Source organism: Pan troglodytes, chromosome 4, assembly GCF_028858775.2.
Source record: "Pan troglodytes isolate AG18354 chromosome 4, NHGRI_mPanTro3-v2.0_pri, whole genome shotgun sequence".
Classification (NCBI taxonomy): Eukaryota; Metazoa; Chordata; class Mammalia; order Primates; family Hominidae; genus Pan; species Pan troglodytes.
The window spans coordinates 130,203,284-130,226,346 of NC_072402.2; the positions used below are offsets into that span (position 1 = coordinate 130,203,284).

General features: G+C 46.6%; 1 protein-coding gene across 8 annotated transcripts in view; it reads left to right on the forward strand.

Annotated features, from left to right (window-relative positions):
* The window catches only part of LOC743989 (uncharacterized), a 68,096-nt gene that overhangs the window by 32,020 nt on the left and 13,013 nt on the right, over positions 1 to 23,063 (forward strand). For 3 of the 8 annotated variants that reach the window (XR_010156997.1, XR_010156995.1, XR_010156996.1), the window contains exon 3: positions 9,744 to 9,783. The exons of 1 other annotated variant lie outside the window; for it this stretch is intronic. Coding sequence is in view for 1 of the 7 variants with exons in the window: in XM_063810655.1 (XP_063666725.1) it covers positions 9,744 to 9,783; positions 17,051 to 17,205 (195 nt within the window). In the remaining 6 variants the exon portion in view is untranslated. Of the gene's footprint in view, positions 1 to 9,743; positions 9,784 to 17,050; positions 22,406 to 23,063 lie in introns of those variants that run through there. 4 more of the 8 variants (XR_008548265.2, XR_008548267.2, XR_010156998.1 and 1 more) reach the window with 4 other exon arrangements.

The window sequence follows — 23,063 nt, forward strand, 5'->3', positions numbered from 1 at the left end:
AGCATCTGATCCAAACAGGGCGCATGTTTGTTGCACTGCCTGGGGGTTCAGCTCCCATCCATACCACAACACAGGACAAGGCCCGGGCTTTGCACAGCACAGTCAAGTGAGCACACTCTCACGATCTGATGCAGTCCTTCTCCCACACCCACCATCCAATTTTTTCCTTCACTTCTTTGTCTTTTTTAATATTAGTAATTTTTGTTATTTCTGTTAACTGGACTTCTTGGAATTAAGATTACTTAAGCAGGATACACTAGCCATAGATGAAAAGATGGGTAAATTGAACATTTATGAACTTTTGTTCATCAAAAATACCATTAAAGAGTGGAAAGGCGTCTGGGTGCGGTGGCTCACACCTGTAATCCCGGCACTTTGGGAGACTGAGATGGGCGGATCACAAGGTCAGGAGTTCGAGACCAGCCTGGCCAATATGGTGAAATCCCGTCTCTACTGAAAATACAAAGATTAGCTGGGCATGGTGATGGGCACCTGTAGTCTCAGCTACCCGGGAGGCTGAGGCAGGAGAATTGCTTGAACTCGGGAGGTGGAGGTTGTAGTGAGCCGAGATCATGCCATGCACTCCATCCTGGGTGAGAGAGCGAGACTCTGTCTCAGAAAAAAAAAAAAAAAAAAAAAACCGAGTGGAAAGGTGAGCCAGAGACTGGGAGAGGAGAGGATATTCTCTGTAACATATCTGACAGATGACTGGGGCTTATATCCAGAAGGTCCAAAGAATTCCTGTAAGTAAATAAGAAAAAAGCAAATAGGCAAAAGTCTTAAACAGGAACATCTTAAAAGTGGATATATAAATAGCCAATAAGCAAATTAAAATGTAAAAGATACCACTCTATACCCACAGGAAGGACTAAAATTGAAGACTGATAATACCAAATGTTGGCAAACTCTTTTATATGCTGGTGGGAGTGTACACTGGTACAATCACTTTGGAAAACTATTTGATAGTATCTACTAAAGCTAAGACTATACCCATTCCATAAACCATCAGTTCCACCTCTAGGTACATACTCAAGAGGAATGAGTGTGAATGTCCAGAATGTCCACCAGCGGACATAAACCAAAATGTTTTTGTCTTATGTCTAATAGTATCTTTCTCCATAAGAGCCCCAAACTAGAAACAACACAAATGGCCATCAACAGTAGAATGGTTAAATTGTGTCATATCTACACAATGGGATACAACACAACAATCTTAAAAAAGAACAAACTGTGTCTATACATAACAGCATACATGGATAGCACAGATAATGTTTAGTGGGAAGAAGCCAGACACCCGAAAGGTACATTGTATGATTCTATTTATATGAAGTTTAAAAACAAATAAAATTGGCCGGGTGCGGTGGCTTATACCTGTAATCCCAGCACTCTGGGAGGTCAAGACAGGAGGAATGCTTGAGACCAGGAGTTTGAGACCAGCCTGGGCAACATAGCAAGACTCTGTCTCTTTAAAAAAAAAAAAAAATAGCTGGGCATGGTGGCACATGCCTGTAGTCCTAGCTACACAAGAGGCTAAGGCGGGAAGATTGCTTGAGTCTAGGCGTTTGAGGCTGCACTGGGCTGTGATCGCACCACTGCACTCCATCCTAGATGACAGAGCAAGACCCTGTCTCAAACAAAAGGCAAAAACAGGTAAAATTAATCTCTGGTGATGGAAGTTAGAACAGAGGTTACTTTTTGGGTGGGTCCCAACAGGGAGGGGCATGAGGGGGCCCCCTGTGGTTGGAAGCATTCTGTCTCAGTGCTACTCAAAGTATTGCAATTGCCAGCCACCTTGCCATTCACCCCACTGGCTCCTGGATGATAAGTATAAGGGTGCACCTTTGTCTGAACCCCAGTGCCTAGCACAGCCCCCGCCATGTAGAGCAGATCCTCAGTGGACATTTATTCAAAGAATGAGCAAATTGCGCCAGGCGCAGTGGCTCACTCCTGTAATCCCAGTACTTTGGGAGGTTAAGGTGGGTGGATCACTTGAGTCTAGACCGAGACCAGCCTGGCCAATATGGGGAAACCCTGTCTCTACTAAAAATACAAAAATTAGCCGGGCGCAGTGGCACAGGCCTGTAATCCCAGCTACTTGGGAGGCTGAGGTGGGAGGATGACATGAGCCCAGGAGTCAGAGGTTGCAGTGAGCCAACATCATGCCACTGCACTCCAGCCTGGGCAACAGAGCCAGACCTTGTTTCAAAAATAAAAAATAAAAAAGAATGAGTGAAGTAAGACATGGCCTTTACAGAGTAACATTTGTGTGTTAGAGGGGAATCAGTGTGGGAAGGCAGTTAACAACTGCTCAAAGTTTACTATAAAACAAAGCAGAAAATACATGCTGCAAAGAGAAGCAGAAATGAAGGTCTTTCACTAGAATGGGGGATGGGGTGACAAAGAAGCTGTCGGTTCAAGGAAGAGGCCTTCACAAGTACTTGGGGGACTACGGGGGCTTCCCAAAAGAGATGGTATTGAGCTGAACTTTGAAAGGTGGTTGAGATTACAATAGGCAGAAAATGGCTGAGAAAGGCAACCTGGGCTCAGGGAATGGCTCACCCAGTGGTTCTCAAACTTTAGTGCAACCAAAATCACCTAGAAGACTCATTAAAACAGTTTGCTGGGTCTCATCCCACAGGTTCCAATTCAGGAGGTCTAACAAGTCCCAGGTGATGCTGATGCTGCTGGTCTGGGGACTATTCTTTAAGAACCCCTAGCTTAAGCCAAAGCCAGCCTGTCCAGGCAACTGCATCTCCCTTTGGGCACTGTGTTAAGTGAGTGAAGGGCAAGATGAGAGGGAGGTGTGGATGGACAGGTGGAGTGGGCCAGAGGGAGGTGTGGATGGACAGGTGGAGTGGGCCAGAGCCTGAGACCTTTGGCTACTGTCTGCAGAGTTTAGGCCTAATTCTGTAGACTTAATTTAGGGCCTCAATAGATGGACATAGTGTAATGACCTGTTCTCTAGGGAAGTCCTACTCCAGGGTTTATAACACCCTCTACCTGAAGCTTAAAGCTATACGCACAGGCAGGTGATAAGTTCATACTGAGTTTGGTCCTACAGAGACAAGCCCTGCACTGTCCCCCACAGCATACCTGCCAGGGGAGACACAGTTTACACTGATAGACTGAAGCAATTGAAGCAAGGCACTATTTTAAATGTGCACCATCAGGATTATTTGTAGCCATGCATGCAGTGGGGATGGCAAGTGGAAGAGGAATCAATCAATCTGACCATTCAGGCAAAAGCAGCAGTTTTGGTCTCAATAAAGAGATAATTGGTCTGTTTGTTTGTTTGTTTGTTTTTTCTCATATTGTAGGTCCCTTCCAGATTCCCAGGGGCAAGGATTTATACCACATCCCCAGTCCATTTTTGTCACTAGGGAAGCACCTAGATCCAGGTAGTTTCCTCCAAGTGGTGTCTCTTTGGCTAAGAAAGGGAGAGTGTGCTGGGAGTGGTGGCTCACGCCTGTAATCCCAGCACTTTGGGAGGCCCAGGCAGGCAGATCAACTGAGGTCACGAGTTTGAGACCAGCCTGGCCAACGTGGCAAAACCCTATCTCTACTAAAAATACAAAAATTAGCCAGGTGTGGTGGTACATGCCTGTAATCCCAGTTACTCGGGAGGCTGAGGCCAGAGAATCAATTGAACCCAGGAGGCGAAGGTTGCAATGAGCCGAGATTGTGCCACTGCACTCCAGCCTGGGCAATAAGTGAGACTCCATCTCAAAAAAAAGGGAAGGAAGAAAGAAAGGAGGGAGGGAGAGTTTGTTGCCTGGGGAGGGAGCACCCTCTGTGGATGCTATGGATGTCCTTGTCAGAACCATCCTGGTCAGGACACACTGGACATTGGCCCTTTCCCTGATGACCCAGACATGCAAGGCGGATGCCATCTGTCATCCTGCCTACTGGCTTTTGGTTACACCTTCAATAAGCTGTACTTACTGAGTATCAACTCTCTGTAAAGTAATCTACTGGTTGTAGTAGAGACACAAGGATGGATCAGCCATGGACCCATCCTTCAGAAACATACAACATAATAAGAGGTGGGTGACATTAAAACCCTACTACCTGATGCCTGTTCCCTCCCTCTGCATCCCTGGCTTGAGTCTAGCTGCTTCTTCTCCCTAATGCCCTGATGCTGGAGGCTGGGAGCTCTCACTCATTCAGCCTTCACCTCAGCAGGTATCACAGGGGTCCTGGGCTCACGGGGTGAGTACATCAAGATGTGTGTGGTCTGGTAGGGAGCCTTCCCGCCCCATAGCTGGAGATAGGCCAGCTCCTGAGCAGGTGCTCTACAGCCATCATCCTGCTGCTGGGGCCACAACAATCAACTCTGGGCCACCGATCCCCAGTCCCCTTGCTGGCTGGGCTCCACACCAGTAGAGGGAACCTGGGGGCCCCCTTTGCCTCAGCCTATGCCGAACTAGAGGCCTCTGGGGGTCACAGCTGCTGCATGCACGATGATCCACGGGGAGTCAGGATGGGGCTGAGGCAAGTGCAGTGTCCTGCTGCCTCCCCAAGCACCTCCTTCCTCTCGAAGCTCTGCCTGCCTTTTTCTCAGGGACATGAGAATTGGCTCACTTCCTTCTCACCTCCAACTCCCTTTTGCAAGAGAAACATCTAGAATAGAGTTGTCGGTCAAACTGTAAAATATTTGAAGACATCTATTCTGAGCCAAATATAAGTAACCAATGGCCTGTGAGACAGCCCTCAGGAGATCCTGAGAACACGTACCCAAAGTGGTCAGGCCACAATTTGGTTTTATACATTTTAGGGAGACATAGCCATCAATCAATGCATATAAGATGTACATTGGTTCTGTCCAAAAAGGCAGGACAACTAGGTTGGGGAGTGGGGGTGGTTTCAAGTCATAGATGGATTCAAAGATTTTTCTGATTGACAATTGGTTGAAAGAGTTATTATCAATAAAAAGCAACAGAAAGGAATGTCTGGGTTATGATAAGGGGCTATGGGGACCAAGGTTTTATTATGCAGATGAGGCCTCCAGGTAGCAGGCTTCAGAGAGAATGGACTGTAAATATCTCTTATCAGTCTTAAAGAGTCAGTAATTCCAAAAGGGAAGAGGGTATAACGAGGCATGTCTGGCTCCCCCTTCCCATCATGGCCTAAACTAGTTTTTCAGGTTAACTTTGGAATGCCCTTGGCCGAGAGGAGGGGTCTATTCAGACGGTTGGGGGTGCCTTGGAATTTTCTTTTTGGTTTACAGAACACAGGCCCAGAAATGAGAACCAGGTTTAGGTCTTGCTCTCCTACTCTCCACTGTGTGACTTGGGCAAGGCATCTAATCTTTCTAAGCCTCAGTTTTCTCATTTGTAGAATGGAAATAATGCCCTTGCTTACTTCATAGTGTCATTCAGAGGCACAGACGATAGAGAGGCAAAATTCTTGTCTTTAACTGCCCTGAAGCTTCATGGAGGAGTTGGACAAGTACACACACAATGTGCTGCATACTACACCAGAGGTATGTCTGGGGTGTGGTAGTAGCAGTGTGGAGGTAAACTAGTTCTGCCAAAAAGAGGAGACTGCAAAGCATGGGGCGTGGTGGAAGTAGCCCTCCAGGGCTTTGGACTCTAATGTTTCTCAAACAGTAGAGTGTTAACTGTATTAAGTTGTATTTAGTCCCTACAACAAACCTGTGAGATAGGTGTCATCCATTTCACATATGAGCAGCTGAGGCTCAGAAAGGATCATGCATTGGCCTGGCCTGGTATTTATAGAGCCCCTGTTGAATGCTAAGGGGCGCAAATCTAAGTTCCTTCCTCATAGCTCACATTCCACAGGTGAAGTCACTTGCCCAAGACGAGGCTGGAATGTCAGAGCCTGGATTCAAACCCTCATCTGGTGGCCTCCCACCTTACCCTAGAACTCACTAGCCCTCAGGACATCCTCTTACGGGGAGCATAGACTGTCCCTGCCAGCCCCTGTGGGGAATTTGAGGATTTAGGGAAAAGGCTGGGTCAGGGATAGGACAGGCCCTGCTATTCCTATGGAACCTTCTGTTTCCTGAGCATTCCCTGGCAGCCCCTCCCCAAAGAGAGATTGAAGGCCTGACCGTGCCAATGTTTTCCCCAGGGAGGGAGGGCAGGAGAAGCTTCCCCAGGGGATTTCAAGGGAGGATGGAGGTGGTCTCTATTCTGGGGTCAGAGAGTGACACCCTCTTCCTGCTGAGGTGGGGAATCCCCTTGGATTTCTCTGGGTTTATGGGAGAGGCCTATTGTTTTCGTACTGATCAGGCCCTCAGGGGAGGAAAACTCAAGACCTGGTACGTCATAGGACTAAATCAGCCTCTGGCATCTGAGTGGCTCCTTAGGCTTGGGGCTCATTCCTGCCCTCCCATGCCCTCAGCCTCAGGCTGCCATGAGACCCATGGCACTGCCACTGGGCAGTGACATTTTGTTTTAACCCAAGGAAATAAGAGATTGGCAAACCCCCGTCTCCAAGGAAAAAAATACAGGATTGTTCATTAGAGCATTTGCTGGTAGTAACAATCATAGGAAACAATGTAAATGGCCAATGTTTAGGAATTAAATAAAATATGGTAAAAATCTACATATAATGAAATACTTTTAATGCAGCCATTTAAACTCATTATGTAGAAGAAAATTAATTTCATGAGAAGAGTGCTTTATAACAGATTTAGTCAAAATTCAGATCATAAAACACAATGTACATGATCTCATTTTTAACCCAAGGAAATAAGAAAAAAAATACCTATATATATGCATAGAAGAATGTCTAGAAGGATGCATCCAAAGTTAATTGTAGTTATTTCTGGGTAGTAGAATGACACGTTTTCTCCTGTTTTCAATATTTCCAAGTTTCCTTCAGTGAAAATGCATGTATTTTGTAATCATGGAGAAAAAGTTCCCATGGTGTGTATTGGCGAGAGAAGAGAAGGATTGTTTCCTTTTGGCTTTGCACTTAGATGGCCCAAGGCCTTGGCCTTGTTCCAAGAGTGCAGATATTGTAGAAGCCACGGGGAAGGCTGGGAGCAGCAGAGGAGAGGCCAGCTTGAGGAGAATAAGCTGGGCATCGCTGTCTAGGTGTCATCCTAAATGTCACCTCCCAGAGAGGCACCTGACCACACAGCCTGGCGAAAGGAGGTCGCTCCCACACTTACTCTGTATGTTTCACCCCAGCTTACTGTCTTCATAGCACCCATCTGCATCTGAAGTTACCTGCCTGCATATCCATTTCCTTGGTGATTATTTATCTCCTGCACAGAAGGCAAGCTCTCCAAGAGCAGAGTCCCTTGCTCACTCTGACTTCCCATTAGGAGAAAGGTCCCAAGCCAGATCTTGGTCAACAAGCAACTGAGGACTTGCTCAGCAGCCCCAAGCTATGGGCATTTATCCTAAGGCTACACACAGCAGTGAGAAAAAGGAAATAACTTCATAGGAATCTAGAAACAGGTGGAGAGCTAGCTTATAGGACCAGACCTGGGTGGTGCTCAGCAAGCTGGAGGACCTGGCCCAGTGTTAGTAACAACAGCGACCACGTACAGGTGTTGAGGAAGTACTAGCTTTGTGTTTTCTCTTAAGGTGGAACCAATGTAGGTTAGATCCCTCTCCCTCTGCTTCCAGCCCTCCTGCTGTCACCAGCCAACTCCATCCCTCAGCTCCCAAATTCAGCTCCTCTCTTTAGAACCTGCTGTAGTCAGATTCTCACTCCAACTGTTCCACTGCATCATCCCTGACCAAGATCACCTGTGACTCCAAGATGCTAAATCTCTGTCTTCATATTATTAAATAGTTGATCTATCACAGTGGACTATGCCATCCTCCTCAGAAGTCTTTCTCCAGGTTTCCCTCCTACTGTACTTGCTAGTCCTTTTCAGTCTCTTTTGCTGAGCTACTGAATGGGGCTCAGCCCCTTGCACAGCTTCCCTGGTTTTTTTTTTTTCCTTTTTTTTTTTTTTTTTTTTGAGACAGAGTCTTGCTCTGTCACCCAGGCTGGAGTACAATGGCACAATCTCCGCTCACTGCAACCTCTGCTTCCTGGGTTCAAGTGATTCTCCTGCTTCATCCTCCTGAGTAGCTGGGGTTACAGGCACCCACCACCACACCCAGCTAATTTTTGTATTTTTAGTAGAGATGGGGTTTCACCAGGTCGGCCAGGCTGGTCTCAAACTCCTGACCTCAGGTGATCCACCCGCCTTGGCCTCCCAAAGTGCTGGGATTACAGGCGTGAGCCACCGCACCCAGCTGACAGCGTCCCTATTGACATCCACCCTCTTGATGATCTCATCCTGTGTCACAGCTTTAAAGAACTATGTGCTGAGCACTCACAAATACTCATTTCCAGCCTGGACCTCTCCCCAGATTCACAGTTCCACCTGCCTACAGTCTTCTCCACTTAAGTGCCTAAAAGGCATCTCACACTTACGTCCAAAACAGCATTCCTTATCTCCCCACAAAACATGCTCCATCTGTAGGCTTCCATTCAGAAAATGGCAATTCCATCCTCCCAGTTGCTCAGGCCAAAACTGGGAATCTTCCTGCTGCTCCCAGCCAACTCTGTCTCCTAGTTCACAGCTTCAGCTCCTTTCTTTTTAACCTGCTCCAGTCAGGTTCTAATCCCATTCTTTTTAATCTCTCACTTCCAATCCATCAGCAAATCCTCCATGCTACTGCTCTGGTCCAAGCCACCATTGTCTCTTGCCAAGATTTCTGCCATAGCCTCCTAACTGGTTCTACTCTTTCTCTCAGTTTATTCTCAACACAGCATCCAGAGTGATCCTGTTAAAATGTGAGTCACATCATGTCACTTCTCTGTAAAAAACCCTCTAGTGGCTCCTGTCTCAGAATCAGAGCCCAAGTTCACACAAGGACCTCCCTTGAATGCCGTGAACGCTGTGGAGCCTCTCGCTACCTCTCTGATCCCTCTCCTGCTTCTCCCTTATTCTCTCTACTCTGGCTACACCACCCTCCTCACTTATCTCTTAACACATCAGACAGGCCCTCACTGCCAGGCTGTTGCACTTGCCATTCCCTCCACCTGGGAAGCTTCTTCCCCGTTAATTCTCAGGGCTCATGTCCTCACTTTTTTCAGGTAACTTTGTTCATAATTTACCTTCTCAGGTGTCTAGCCTTCTCTGGACACACATTTTAGAATTTTTACACCCCTTCTCACCTTCTGCCCCAATATTCCTTACCTATCTCTCCTGCCTTATTTTTTCCTCCCTAGGATTTACCACTTCTGATTCCTATATTTTTAATTTATGTATCTTGTTAGTTTTTGGTCTCTTCACTACCACCACCGCCCCACCCCCCTACCCAGTAGACTTCAAGCTCCATGAGGGCAGGGTGTTAGCCTTTTTAGTCCAATGCTCTATTCCCAGAGCCCTAGGACAGTGCCTGGCATATAGTAGGTGCTCAGTAAATAGCTGATGAATGGATATATCCATGGAAATGAATGAAGGGACAACTTATTTTTTATACAAGGCCTTGAGACAAAGTGGGAAGGGCACTGAGGTTTCTGCCAGTATAGGAGCATTAACAGGCCGAATGAGAAAGAAACCCTCTGAGTGGAGAATGCCGCTGGGTGGAAGCTTGTGCCCGTGTCTGCCCTGGGCCAGCATCCTACCAACTCACACCTCAGCAGCTTTCAAAGAACTCACCACAGATGGGCTCTCATATTTCAGCTTCCATCCAGGCTTGCTTTGTTCAAAGGCCCACCTTCAGTGCCCTGCTTCAATCATTTACTTTCCTTGTTTCTTGCAGGTGCCAGAGTTTGTAGCCTATTGGAGGAAAACACACCAAGGTAAGACAACAATAAGACCACATCTTGTTTGGGACTGCCCAACGTAGCCTTGGAAACTGTCCAAGGAAGACCAGGGTGCTAAGTGTTGGCAGCTGGATAAAGGGAAGGCCCAAGAGACTTTGTGTTGACTTCCTGGATAGAGTGAGAGTCCTGGGGACAGTGAGGCAGCTCAGTATAGTCAGTGATGGCTGTGAGGTCTTTAGACTCAGGAAGACAGTGTTTCACTTGGGAAAATGTAGCAGCCTCCCCCAAGCCAGTTGGTTGTGGGCCCACAGCATGGCCCTCCTGCCCTCACTTCCCTACCTCCCTCCGGGTCTCCCCTTCCTCACTTGCCCAGAAGTGCTGCCTGGCCCACTGAAGGCATAGCAGGCTGCTGCAGAGGGTCTAGGGCTTTTTTTTTTCTGAGATGGAGTCTCGCTCTGTCGCCAGACTGAAGCGCAGTGGCACAATCTCGGCTCACTGCAACCTCTGCCTCCCGGGTTCAAGTGATTCTTCTGCCTCAGCCTCCCAAGTAGCTGGGACTACAGGCACGCGCCACCACGCCCAGCTAATTTTTGTATTTGTAATAGAGATGGGGTTTCACCATGTTGGCCAGGATGGTCTCAATCTCTTGACCTCATGATCCGCCCACCTCGGCCTCCCAAAGTGCTGGGATTACAGGCATGAGCCACCGCGCCTGGCCTTTTTTTTTTTTTTTTTCTAAAGTAAGACTGGTTTAGTTCAAGAGGTATATACTAAGATCTTTCCAGCATAGGGCTTCTCTGATTCTGTGTTTAATCTCAGTCCAAATTTTGTGAAGATCCTCAGCAAATAAATGGATGTGGGAAATGTGTGATTGGGAAAGAGGCAGCTTTTAAAAATGTGTCTGGCCTTTGACCACGCAATTTCACTTTCCAGTATTTATTCTAGGAAAATACTCATACTTGTGCAAAGTTTATATATAAAGATAGTTATAACTGCATTGTTTATCATTTACAAAAAGAAAACATCTGAAAGCCCAACAAGACGGAACTGGTTATTCCACATTGGCACATTCATACAAGGGAATGTCATTAGGAAGAATGATGAAGATAAATATTTATTGATGAGAAAGATATTTGAACATACCATTTTTTAAAAAAAGAAATGGAAAAATCTTACAAACCATTCAAGGAAAGTAGCTTTGGATTCAGCCTGAAGGGTTGAAATCGAGCTTAGTCTCTTAACCAACTTGGGAACTCAGGCAAGTAATGTGATCTCCCTGAACTTGTTTCCTGCCTGTAAATGGGGCACAATAACACCTAGCTTGTGAAGTTGGAAGGATTAAGAGAGATTAACACATCTAAAGGCCTCAGCACAGCCCAGTAGGTGGTGATTGCTCAGTAGCTGGGTGCTTAGATGAGACATGGACTGTGATAGTATTTTTACCCATTTATAAGCCTGGAAACATTCTGGAAATTCATACACCAGCAGTGGAGTTTTCTGACTGATAGAATCATGGGTGATTATTAATATTTTCTTATTTTTCTACAAGGAATATCTCCTGCTTATCTAAGGATGGTATAGTTTAAAAAAAAGTGACAATTTAAAAGGTTAAAAAAAAAACAAACAGTGCATTTCAGCAGGTAAGTTTGCTAAGTAGTCCCTGCACAGAGCTCTGGAGAACTGAGAGAGAGGTGGGAAAGAAAGGGAATAGGGAGAACAATGGGTGAAGGAAAAGAGAAGGGGAGCTCAGACCCCAGGGCTAGTGGCCAAGGAGATGCACCTCGGTGGTAACACTGGAGCCCCACCAAGCATGTGTTTGTCCTCCCATCCCGTATGATTGGCACCTCCCGGGAGAGCTCCAGGTAGGAGATCTTGTAACCCAAGGCTCATCTGTCCCAGCTTCTGATGACAATAAATGTGTGTAGCCTCTTTTAGCTGCCGAGACAGCCTGACTATGGCACGTCCAGGGAGAGGCCCCGTGGCTCTAGTCCTGGGCCTGGCTCATCCACCTTTGGTAAACCCAGCATTGTTTTCCATGTCCGGAGTAGGAGAGGCAGGGCATCCTAGTGAATTCCCAGAAGTCATCCTAAAAGGATTAGCACCTCTCTTCTTTAGCAGCCCAGTAGGATCTATACCCAAGAGATAGGTCTCCCAAGCAAATACAGGCTGCCAGGAAAGGGAAACGGTGACCACTTAAGGGCTGCCATGCCTGGCTCTCATCCCCACCCTCACCCCACCAACTGCCTTAGTGGCCAGTGACATCAGGAGGAACCCTTCCATGCTGATGGTGCTTGTGCCCACCTATGCCAGTTCATTGAGCATTCTTAGAGAGGCATGACTCTTCTACATAAGCAAATTTTCCAAATTATTAAATTTGATCCCATCGCATTGCAGTTTTAAAATTGTACTCTTTTAAATTAATTTCTATTCTATCAAATTTATCAAAATAATGCACAAATTCAAAATAGCTGGAAGAGATGATTTTGAATGTTGTCACCACAAAGAAATGACAAGTGTTTAAGGTGATAGATATGCTAATTACCCTGATTTGATCATGTCATGCTGTATGTATATCTGGAAACATCACACTGCACTGCATAAATATCTACAATTATTATGTATCCATTAAAAACAAAATAAAAAATAATGCATGCATATGGTTTAAATATCAGTTGTACTGAGAAGCCCATAATAAAAATCCCTTCCCCACCTTTCTCACTCCCCCTTTCTATAGGCTTCCTCTTTCAACCATTTACTAGTTTCCATTTCTGTTTATACTATTTTTTGATCTACTGATTTTAGGCATTTGTTGACTTCTTGTGATAGATGAGGATTGAACTTTCCTACAGAACCATCCCCACTTTTCCTCCCTCCATCCTTCCAATAAGAACATAACACAATCTGTGGTTAACTCAATAGTGAATGTGGACATATTCGTCACTGCTGAGTTATGTAGCATCTTTGAGTTCTGGAAGATTTTCTTATATTATTTCTTTAATAATTTTCTTCCCTGTATTTTATCTGTTGGATCATTTGGATTAATGTTTTAGTTTCCTTATATTTTCTCTCCTACTTTTCATCTCTTTGCCTTTTTGGTTTACTTTCTTGGGAAACCTTCATTGACTTCATACTCCAACCCTTCTGTTGATTTTTTTTTTTTATTTTGGCTTTCTTTTTCTAATATCCTAGTACTCATTCTTGTTCTTCCTGTTCTTTTTCAAAAATACCACATTCTTTTTTATGCATATACTATCTCCATCCTATTCTTCTTGAGGCACTATTTATTTTTCATTTGTCCATTTGTCTTAATAGTCTTCTAGTCTCTATTTTGTTTTTGTTTCTACCTGGAGGTGGCAGCGGCGGTGGTGGCTGCATCTTGTTGTTGTTGTTGTTGTCGTCGTCATCCTTCTTCTTCTTCTTCTTCCTTTTTCCTTCTTCTTTCTTCTTCTTCTCCCTCTCTCTGTCTCTCCATCTCTCCTTGTTGGAGGCTTTCCTTAAGTGCCAAATATCTCAGCTATCTGTTGGTATTTATTAATGGAGCAATAAAAGGCTGAACTAAACTCTGCTTGGGGAGAATTTATCAACTGGGGTTTCACTACAGGAAGCAAGCCAGTCTTTTAGTTAACAAGCCTCCAATGAGCACCTTTTCTCTAGAGCTAGGTTTCTTAACCTTGGTACTAGTGACATGTTGGGCCAAAGAATTCCTTGTTGTCAGAGGCTGTCTCATGCACTGTAGAATGTTTAGCAGCACCAGTGACTTCTGCGTACTAAATGCCAGTAGTAACCCCCCTCCCAGAGTTGTGATAACCAAAATGTCTGTAAGCATTGCCAAATGTCCCCTGGGGGACAAAATCACCCTGTTGAGAACCACCACCCTGAAGCCATTCAGCTCCTCAAGAGAAGCATTCTAACTCCTAGTTCTAGTTATTGAACGCTACATAACAAACCACCTCAAAACTTAGTAGCATAAAACAACAACCATTTTTTGGGCCACTGTCAAGGAGTCAGAAGGGCAATTCTCTGCTCTACGATGGCTAGGATGACTGGAATGACTCGAGGTGACTGGAATAACTGGGAGTTGGAACAGCTGGGGCTGAAGGGTCCACTTGTAAGATGGTTGTTCACTTGGCAAAGAGAGCTGGAAGCCTGGGCTCAGCTGGGACTGTTGACCAGAGAGACTACACATGATGTCTCCAGCACCATGGCCTGGTCATTGGACCTCTTACGAGGCACCTCAAGTCTCTGGTGTGAGTGTTCTGGCCAGCAAGACAGAAGCTGCATGGCTGTGTATGTCTCAGCCTTGGAAGTCACATAGCTCATTTCCACTGTAGTCAGAAATCCACACAGGTTCAGGGAAGGAGACACAGACCCACCTCTCCATCGGAGAAATGTCAAAGAATTTGCAACCATCTTTTAAATTCACCATACCCTCATCCAGAGTGATATATACCTGGGGTGGGGCGGGGCAAGGTAAGTGGGTGGGACATTGAGTCCCATGCTTCATTCTTCAGACTTTTCCCTCACCTCCCTGTTTTCATCCCTGTATTCATCTGCCCTCCCTCCTGCCTGTCTCTCTCCTGTTCAGTGTCTTTGTCTCCAGCTGTGTGGGGCAGGGTGTGGAGGTGAGACCTGGGGAGGATTTCAACCAGTTTCCTCCATTCATTACCCCCACTGGCTGCTGTACCTCAGCCCCACCAGCCACAACACCTGGACTCCCCAAGTCTGAGCTCCTCCTGCAGGGTTCCAGGGGTAAAGTGGCTTGCCTCCTGTCAGTGTGCCCCTCTGCAAGCCCTTCAGAGCCTAGCTTCCTCCATGTCAGTCATTATTCCTCCACCTGCCTCCCAGCTTCCTGTAGTTTGGGGAACTCTTTCAGCCACTCATGTCTCCTTTACCATTCTCTTTGCCTTTGAGAGTTAATACCATTTGGTTGTTTGTTTGTTTGAGACAGAGTCTCGCCTTGTCACCCAAGCTGGAGTGCAGTGGCACAATCTTGGCTCATTGCAACCTCTGCCTCCCGGGTTCAAGCAATTCTCATATCTCAGCCTCCCGAGTACCTGGGACTACAGGCATGTGCCACCATGCCTGACTACTTTTCGTATTTTTAGTAGAGTCGGGGTTTCACCATGTTGGCCAAGCTGGTCTCGAACTTCTGATCTCAAGTAATCCACCCTCCTCATCCTCCTAAAGTGCTGGGATTACAGGCATGAGCCACCGCGCCTGGCCCCATTTGATTTTTTTAAGAGACAGGGTATCACTTCATCGCCCAGACTGGAGTACAGTGGTGTGACCATAGCTCACTGCAGCCTCAAACTCCTGGGCTCAAGTGATCCTCCCAACTCAGCCTCCTGAGTAGCTGAGACTCCAGGTACACACCACCACACCCAGCCAATTTTTTTTTTTAAGACAGGGTCTTGCTATGTTGCCCAGGCTGGTCTTGAACTTCTGGACTCTAATGATCCTCCTGCCTTGGCCTACCAAAGTGCTGGAATTATAGGCGTGAGCCACTGCACCTGGCCCCATTTGATTTCTAGACTAGCATTTTAGTGGTGCTTCAGGAGAGAAAGGAAACTAGGAGTGTAAATAACTGATGTGTTGAACTGGAAACCCTGTTGTACCTCTCTTCTATGGATCTATCTCTACATTGTGTTATAGTCTTCCCTGCCCTGTAACAGCTCTGTGAAGCAGTACAGTGACATTTAACCTTCTGTTGATCATTCAGAGTCCTCCTTGTGAAAATACTTGTTTACCTTGGAATTATTAAGCTATTAAGCTATTACCTTGGAATTATTAAGTAAAGCTATTTGTTCTTCCATAATGAGGACCCCAGTCATTTTGCTGGGATTCTTTAAACCTTTCTTCGTGACCGCCTCTGTCCCTGGCTGCCTTTCATCCTATGTATTTGTGGTGAGAGTGCCACATTACAGCACGTTAGCTTCTGATGTACTCTTTTCAAATGGCCAGCCCCGGTGACTCTGCCGGGCATTGTTTGTTTGCCACCCCCCTACACATCCCTGCTCCTGTTGATTTTTTGCTCTTTCCCACTCCTCCCAGGATTTGACCTTTGTGGATTCCATCAGCCAGGCTCCAGGTCCCCAAGCTTCCAGTTGGGTTTGGCCAATTGAAGACCCCTCCCCTGACCAGAGGTTGGAGGCTGGGAGGGGAAATGGGAGGTGCTTTATCCCCCCAGCTCCCTCCCTTGCCAGGTCTCAGGTCAATAGTACCTGTGTTTTTCACCCTAAAACCACAGCTCCTGCCGGCAGTCCCCTCCTACAGGTCTCTCTGGGTTCCAGGAGCCCTCCCACCTCCTCCCCGGGGATTGGTGGTCACAGCTCCCACTGTTGCTGGCTGCAGGATGCTTCACCTTTCCTTGAGGGTTTCTCTTCATCTTGCTCACCCTTGGAAACGGTCCTTTCCTCAGTCTCTCCTGTTACCAGTGGAGTGTGCATCTGTTTCCTGCTGGGACTGTGATCAATACAGCAACCTTTTCTGATTTGCATCTAAAACAAGGATACTCAAGCAGAGAGGGTATCAACATTTAAAAAAAGTAAAACAAGAATAAATAGTCCCTGAGTGAGCCCTGAGAGACTCTCTTAGGCGAGAGTCTGGGTGTGAGCTTTGTGACTTCTCTAGGCTACGCAAGGGCTTTTGTTTGTTCATGTCGATGTTTTTAACTATAATGCAGATAATAGAGGGCAATAGATTAGTGACTTCTGTACTTACTGGAGTGATTTGAGAAGGAAAATAAGCATGTAAATCAAGGGAAGCCAGGATCACTCACTCTCCTGGTCCCAGTCAGCCCTCGTTTTTGTTTAATTTGTGTATTTCGAAGCACACATATCTCTAGGGAAAAAATGAAATCAAGAACTCCTCCTGGCCACCGGTTTCCTGAAGCATGAAAAGGAAACATTTCATAAATGCTTTGTAAAGAAGACAACAGGAAGGGGTAGTGTCACTGGCTGGCAAGAGCTGCTGTTGTGGTATTTCACAGACAAGGGAGGTGACGTGGCACATGGGGGCTGAGGTCCCAGCCAGAGGCCACACAGGCACAGGCCTCAGAGCCCAGGCCTCCCTCTGGCCTGTAGACCCTCAGCCCTACTGGACAGGAGGAAAAGGCCTAGGGGACATTGCCCCCATTTCACAGAGAGGAGGCTGAAGCCAGTGATGCAGAGAGTTGCAGCTTCAGTGGGGAGACACTGTTATGCCCCGCCTGTCTTATTCATGCTTCTTTTACCTGTAGGGTTTTTTTTTACATGGATACCCTTGAGTGATAGAGCCTTCATCAGCTTAGCTTGTCCTCTTGCAGCCTACGCCACTCTGTGCCCTTTAGCCAAGGAAGCCCAGCTGAGGCCCCGCAGCGTCCCTGCCCAGCAGAGCTACAGGAGGCCCGAGGCCCCTTCCTGTTCACTCTTGCTCTATAGACGCCACGCTGCAAAGCAGATGTGCAGGGACACCACCTGAAGACCCAGCCTGCAGCTCAGCCCTACACACTGTGGATGGTGGAGATCCCAGAGGGCCAAGAGAAGCTTATTGAGACTTCTCTGCACTGCCCCTCCCACAGCACGAGGTTCATGGCCCATGCATTTCTGGGAGGGTTGACAGGGCCCAGGTTGTGGAATACCTGTCTGTGAGCCCCATGTCCTGTCTTGTCGCAGCTGCCTGTAGTTTGACAGAGTATGCTAGAGGTCAGCCATTGCTAGGGAGGCTGCCACTAACCACACAGAGAGGAAGGAAAATTCTCAGCCACAGCACTTAGAGCTGAGCCTGACATGGTCCTCAGCAAGATGTTGCAAGTTCCTAATCTGAACACAGAGGCCAGGGAGTAAGCATCATCTGGAGCCCAGAGCTGACTGTCATTACCCACAAACATAAACACCCTGAGTCAGGCCTTCTCCCCACCCTGCCGAGGTTGTCAGAGCCTCAGCACTGGCTCTGCCCTGGGTGGCAGCCCCTGGGAAGCCCAGCTGCCACCTCTCTACAAATGGCCCTGTAGAAGCTGTGCTCAGTGATCCACTTCCTGGGAGGGGGCTGGGCCCACCTTGTTGCCATTACACCCCATTACAAACTGACGCAACCAGCTTTCAACAGACACTGCCAAGGAAGATACACATTACAACAGCATGCTGCAATACCTCTGCCTGTGCAAGAGACTGACCCACATCCAAAAAATGGACATCTTCCCACCCCAGTGTCTCACTCCACTGAGCTGGAAGTGGCCTTTGTCAGGACCCTGTGAGGTCTTGAGTGGATCTGCTTTTCCCAAGATATTAAACCAGTGACTTTAAATCCTGGCTGCATATTACCATCATCTGGGATATTAAAAAATACTGATGCCTGGATCTTGCTCCCACCCAAAGAGTCTGACTGAACTGATGTGGTTTTCAAACATTTTGTAAGTGTTTGTTAAAGGATGACATATATGCAAAAAAAAAAAAAAAAAAAAAAAAGCACAAACCATAAGTGTAAAGCTCAGTGAATTTTCACAAAATGAATTTACCCCGAGTAACCAGCATCCAAATCATGAAACAGAATATCACCAGCAACCCCTGGTACCCCTTCCACTTACTACCTGGCTCCAAAGGCTAATGTCCATTCTGGCTTCTAATGGTGTACAGTCATTTCTCCTGTTTTCAAACTTTATATGATGTAAATGGAATCAGGCAGTATATATCCTCTTGTTATGTTTGTGAGATGATTCATCCAAGTTGTTACTTAGAGCTGCAGTTTATTCACTCTTCTTGCTATAGAGTATTCCACTCTATGGATATTCCTCGATTTATCCATTCTACTGTGATGCATTTTTGGATATTCGAGTTGTTATTTATAATTTGGAACTATTCTGACTATTGCAATGACATGCTAGTGTGTATTTTTGGAGTACATGTATATCCATTGCTGGGGAAGCATGGATATGAGTATGTTCAGCTTTAGTACCTTATGCCAAATAATGTTCCTAGGTGGCTGTACCCATTTACACTCCCTCCAGCAATGTATGAGAGTTCTGGTTGCTTCACATTTTTGCCAACCATAGATATTTTCTATCTTTTTCATGTTAGCCATTCTGGCAGGTATGTAGTGGTATCACAGTGTGGTTTGAATTTGCATTTCCCTGATGACTAATACAGCTGAGCAACCTTTCATATGTTTGTTAGCCATTTAGATCTTCTCTTTGCAAAGTGCCTGTTGGAATATTTGGACGTGAGTATTTTTAAAAAGCTCCTTAGGTAACTCTACTGTGTAGCCAAGGTGGAAAACCACTGAACTAAAACCACAAATTAGTATCTGCGTCTCCCTTTCTTCATGATTTGCCTTTGAACTTAGAGCATTTTGGATCTGAGAGGACCTCGTGGAACTGGGAAAAGATTATATTCACTCCCTACTAAGATGAGCCTGTCAGGAAGAAGCAATTGGAGCTGGCAGTTAAGAATCTTTAGGAATGTGACCTCTACTTCAGAAGGGTCCAGGGAGGGCCTGTGGTGTCCACAGCTGCCACAGACATTTCCTAACCACAAAAATGGCCCCTTGGTGGTCTCCCCAGAGCTCCAGGCAGTCATGGGGAGGAAGCGGAGGGCCCCATGCCAGGTACTTCCCAGTTTCTAGGCCAACATGAATGGGACACAGCTCATATGGGGTTGTGGTTAGACTGGGGACAGTGGAGCATATGTTCTGGGGACCTGGGTGTGGCCAAGGGAGGCCTCCTGTCTGTGGCCTTTGTCCCAGATTGGAAATCAGCCAGTGGGGCTCTCCTACATGGGTCCAGGCCTGGCTAGCTCTTGAATTCTGTGCGTTTGCATGTGGGTCCTTATGCATGCGTCCTAGAGCAGGGTCCCAGGGGGCCACCCCACCCCTCCTTGACCCCTTACTCCTCTAAGCTGGGAAACACGTGGCATGAGAGAACACACTGTGGCTTCTAATGACATCGTGTCTTGATTGCATCCCCATTGCATCATCTGGGCTCATCTCATCCCCACCTCTGGACTGTAACATCATCCCAGGGACTGCCGGACACTCATCTGTGCTCCCCCACAGAGAGTATAATGCCATTTGGTAATTCAGTATAGCCTCTTCCAACTTGAGAAAGAAGATGCATTTCCTTCCCTCAGTCTTGAGCTGTGCAGGTATCATGCTGAGCTGCCCTGTGTGGGCTCCATGTTGGCACACATCGGTTGCAAGGGGCTCTGTGCAGTGAGTCTGGAGTTGGACCACTGGCCGGGCGCTGGGATGCTAGTGCCTGACTGAGTGTGCACAGAGGCCCCTCAGGCAGAGCCATAGTGGGCGCTGAACCTCCTGGTGAAGTTCACTGCAGTAACTAGAGCTCAGTGGGAGGGGCTGGCCTATCAGCACCTGTCCTGTGTGCTTTTTGAAAAGAGCAGGGTCTACCTTCTGTCAACTGAAGTCCTGCCAGCTGCATGGCATGAGATGAGGGACAAAGTGGCATGTGAACAAAGTTGACATTTTGGAGGCTGTTAGGCTCAGAGCCAACCCTGGGCTCCATGTAGTGCCATGACTCATGGATTCAGGCCCATCTTGGAAATTGCTCTGGGCGTAGAGCTCTCATTTCTGATAGTCCAAGTGCAGATATTGGGGTGCCTCTAATTGGCCCAAATGGTGGCCTGCACCAACCAGCGACCAGAGTGCTGTCTGAATCTAGAATAACAGGAAGAACACGCCTCCAGCAGTGTAGGAGAGTTCCCCATGCAGTGTGCTTCCCATTCTTACCAGCAGTTGGTATCTTCTGTCTTTTTCACACTGGCCATCTGAGTCTCATAAGGAGACTCCTCTCCTTCCACTGAGCCTGCATCCCAGCCTCTCCCCTTTCTTCAGGGACCTCTCCCCAGCAATTATGCCCTTCCATTCTCTCAACCAGGGAATCTTCAAACTCTTCTTCTCCACTGGCTTCTGCTGTGCTCCCGTCTCCATCACCTGTATAATGCTTCCTGCCATCCTGCCTTCCCCGTGGAGTACAGCCATGCTGTCTGCTGCTTACAGCCAAGATTCTGGAAAGAAATGTCTCCTTTTTCCTCGTCATCAACCACTCATTTATTCAGCAAGTGTTTCTTTTACACTTGCCTGTGCTGGGCATGGCAGCAATGCAGCAGTGAACAAAACCACCAGCCCTGCTCTCATGCAGCTTATAATCAAGTAGAGAGACAGACATAAATGATTAATAGATGCTCCTGTAATGGCGGTTGTGAGGTGTGCTGCCACAGCCCAGCCACACACGCCAGTTCCCTTCTCTGCACATGTACATGTCTGCTCATCCTTCCCACCTGAACTCATGTGCCACCTCACTTATGCCCCTTCCCAATGCCGCACCCACACAACAGGGTGTCCCTCTGTGCCCACAGCAGCCCTTGGGTATAACTGTTCCCCACAGAGGCTGAACCCCGAGGGCAGAGTCCAGGCCACACTCACCTCGGAGCCCCCTGCCTGGCACAGAGCCCAGCCCAGCAGAGATGCTCAGAAGATGAATGAAAGTCCCTGCTGAGATTGATCCAATCTGTTTGTGAACATCTCTGGGGTCCAAGAATTCACGGCTTTCTTTTTCTTTAGAGAGCCTTTTGTTTCTTTTTGCCATTATATACTATATTTGGGTTAGGGCACAACAATGTGAATATACTTAATACTGAACTCTACACTTGAAAATGGTTAAGATGGTAAAGTTTTAAGTTATGTGTATTTTGCCACAATTTTTTAAAATGCAGAGCATAGGTACAAAGAAGGAAAAAAAGGGGGCAAGGTCCATTTTATTGAGAAATAAAGAACAAAGGGTTCAATTCAGAGAGGATTGGATTTTAAAATGTAATTTAGATTAGGGAAATGCAAATGAAAACCATAATAAGTAAGATACCACTTCACATCTGTTAGGATGGCTATTTTAAAACAACAAAAACAACCTGAAAATAAGTGTTGGCAAGGATGTGAAGAAATAGATACCCTTGTGCATTGCTATTGGGAACGTAAAATCATGCAGCCTTTGTTGAAAACAATGTGGTGGTTCCTCAAAAACTTAGTTATCATATGATCCCGCAGTTCCACTTCTAGGAATATACCCAAAAGAATTGAAAGCAGGGACTCAAAGTGATATTTGTACACCAGTGTTTGTAGCAGTATTATTCACAATAGCCAAAAGGTGGAAACAACCCAGATGTCCATGACAAGATGAGTGGATAAACAAAATATGGTGAATACATACAATGGAACATAATTCAGCTTTAAAAAGGAATGAAATTCTGGTACATGTTATAACATAGATGAACCTTAAAAACATTATGCTAAGTGAAATAAGCCAGACACAGAAGGAAAAATACCAGATGATCCCACTTATATGAGGTACCTAGAATAGTGAAATTCATAGAGACAGAAAGTAGAAGGATGGTTGCCAGGGGCTGGAAGGAGGAAGAACAGGGAGATACTGCTTAGTGGATGCAGAGTTTATGTTGAGGGTGATGAAAAAGTTCTGGAGATGGATGGTGGTGATGGCTGCACAACAGTGAGAATGTACTTCATACTATGGAACTCTGCACTTAAAAATGGTTAAAATGGATGTAGACATTTTATGTCTATTTTGCCATAACAAGAAAGTAATTTGGGTGTATTTTAGAGATTTTAGAAAATACTGTAAGCACAAGAGGAAAAAAATTAAAATCATTCGCAATCACCAGGTAGAGACAACGACTGTTGAAAGATCAGTGTGTATCTTTTCATTCTCGTTCTCTCTCTCAAAAAAGTGTGTGAGTGTGTGTGTGTGTCTTCAGATGTCACACTGGACTTTCAGGAAAGGTTCCCCTCTCTGCTGCTTCCCTGCTGGAGCCATGGAGAGCAAGTCTATCCCTGTTCCATAGGTCAATCCTTTGAACGATTTCTCAATGCTGAGTTCACTCCCCTGCACCTCCAGGGTTGCACTTCTCTGAAAATACTCATTTATTTTATGTGTCTACTAAAAACATGGCACCCACGACCCAAATGTTGGAAGGGGTTGGAGAGAAACGCGAGTGCCTCTCACACCTTCTCACACACTACACATCTTAGCGATGGCCGAGTGAGCATGTTGGCTCTCTGGACTCCTCAGTCTGTTGGTCTGGGCTGCGCTAGGCTCAGGCTCCCTGCCTCCCCCCAAACCTTGATCCCCTTGCTTCTTGAACCTGATGCTGGGCCTCACATTCTCCGTTGATTCTAGCTCTTAAATCCTGCTTCTCCAGCTTGTCAGGAGGCTGTGCCCTCACACCCCAAAGAGCAGATCTGCCCTCTCCACTGAGAGGGAAGGAGTGAAGGTCCCACAGCCTCTGACCCCTGCTGGGCCCAAGAGAGGAACAGCT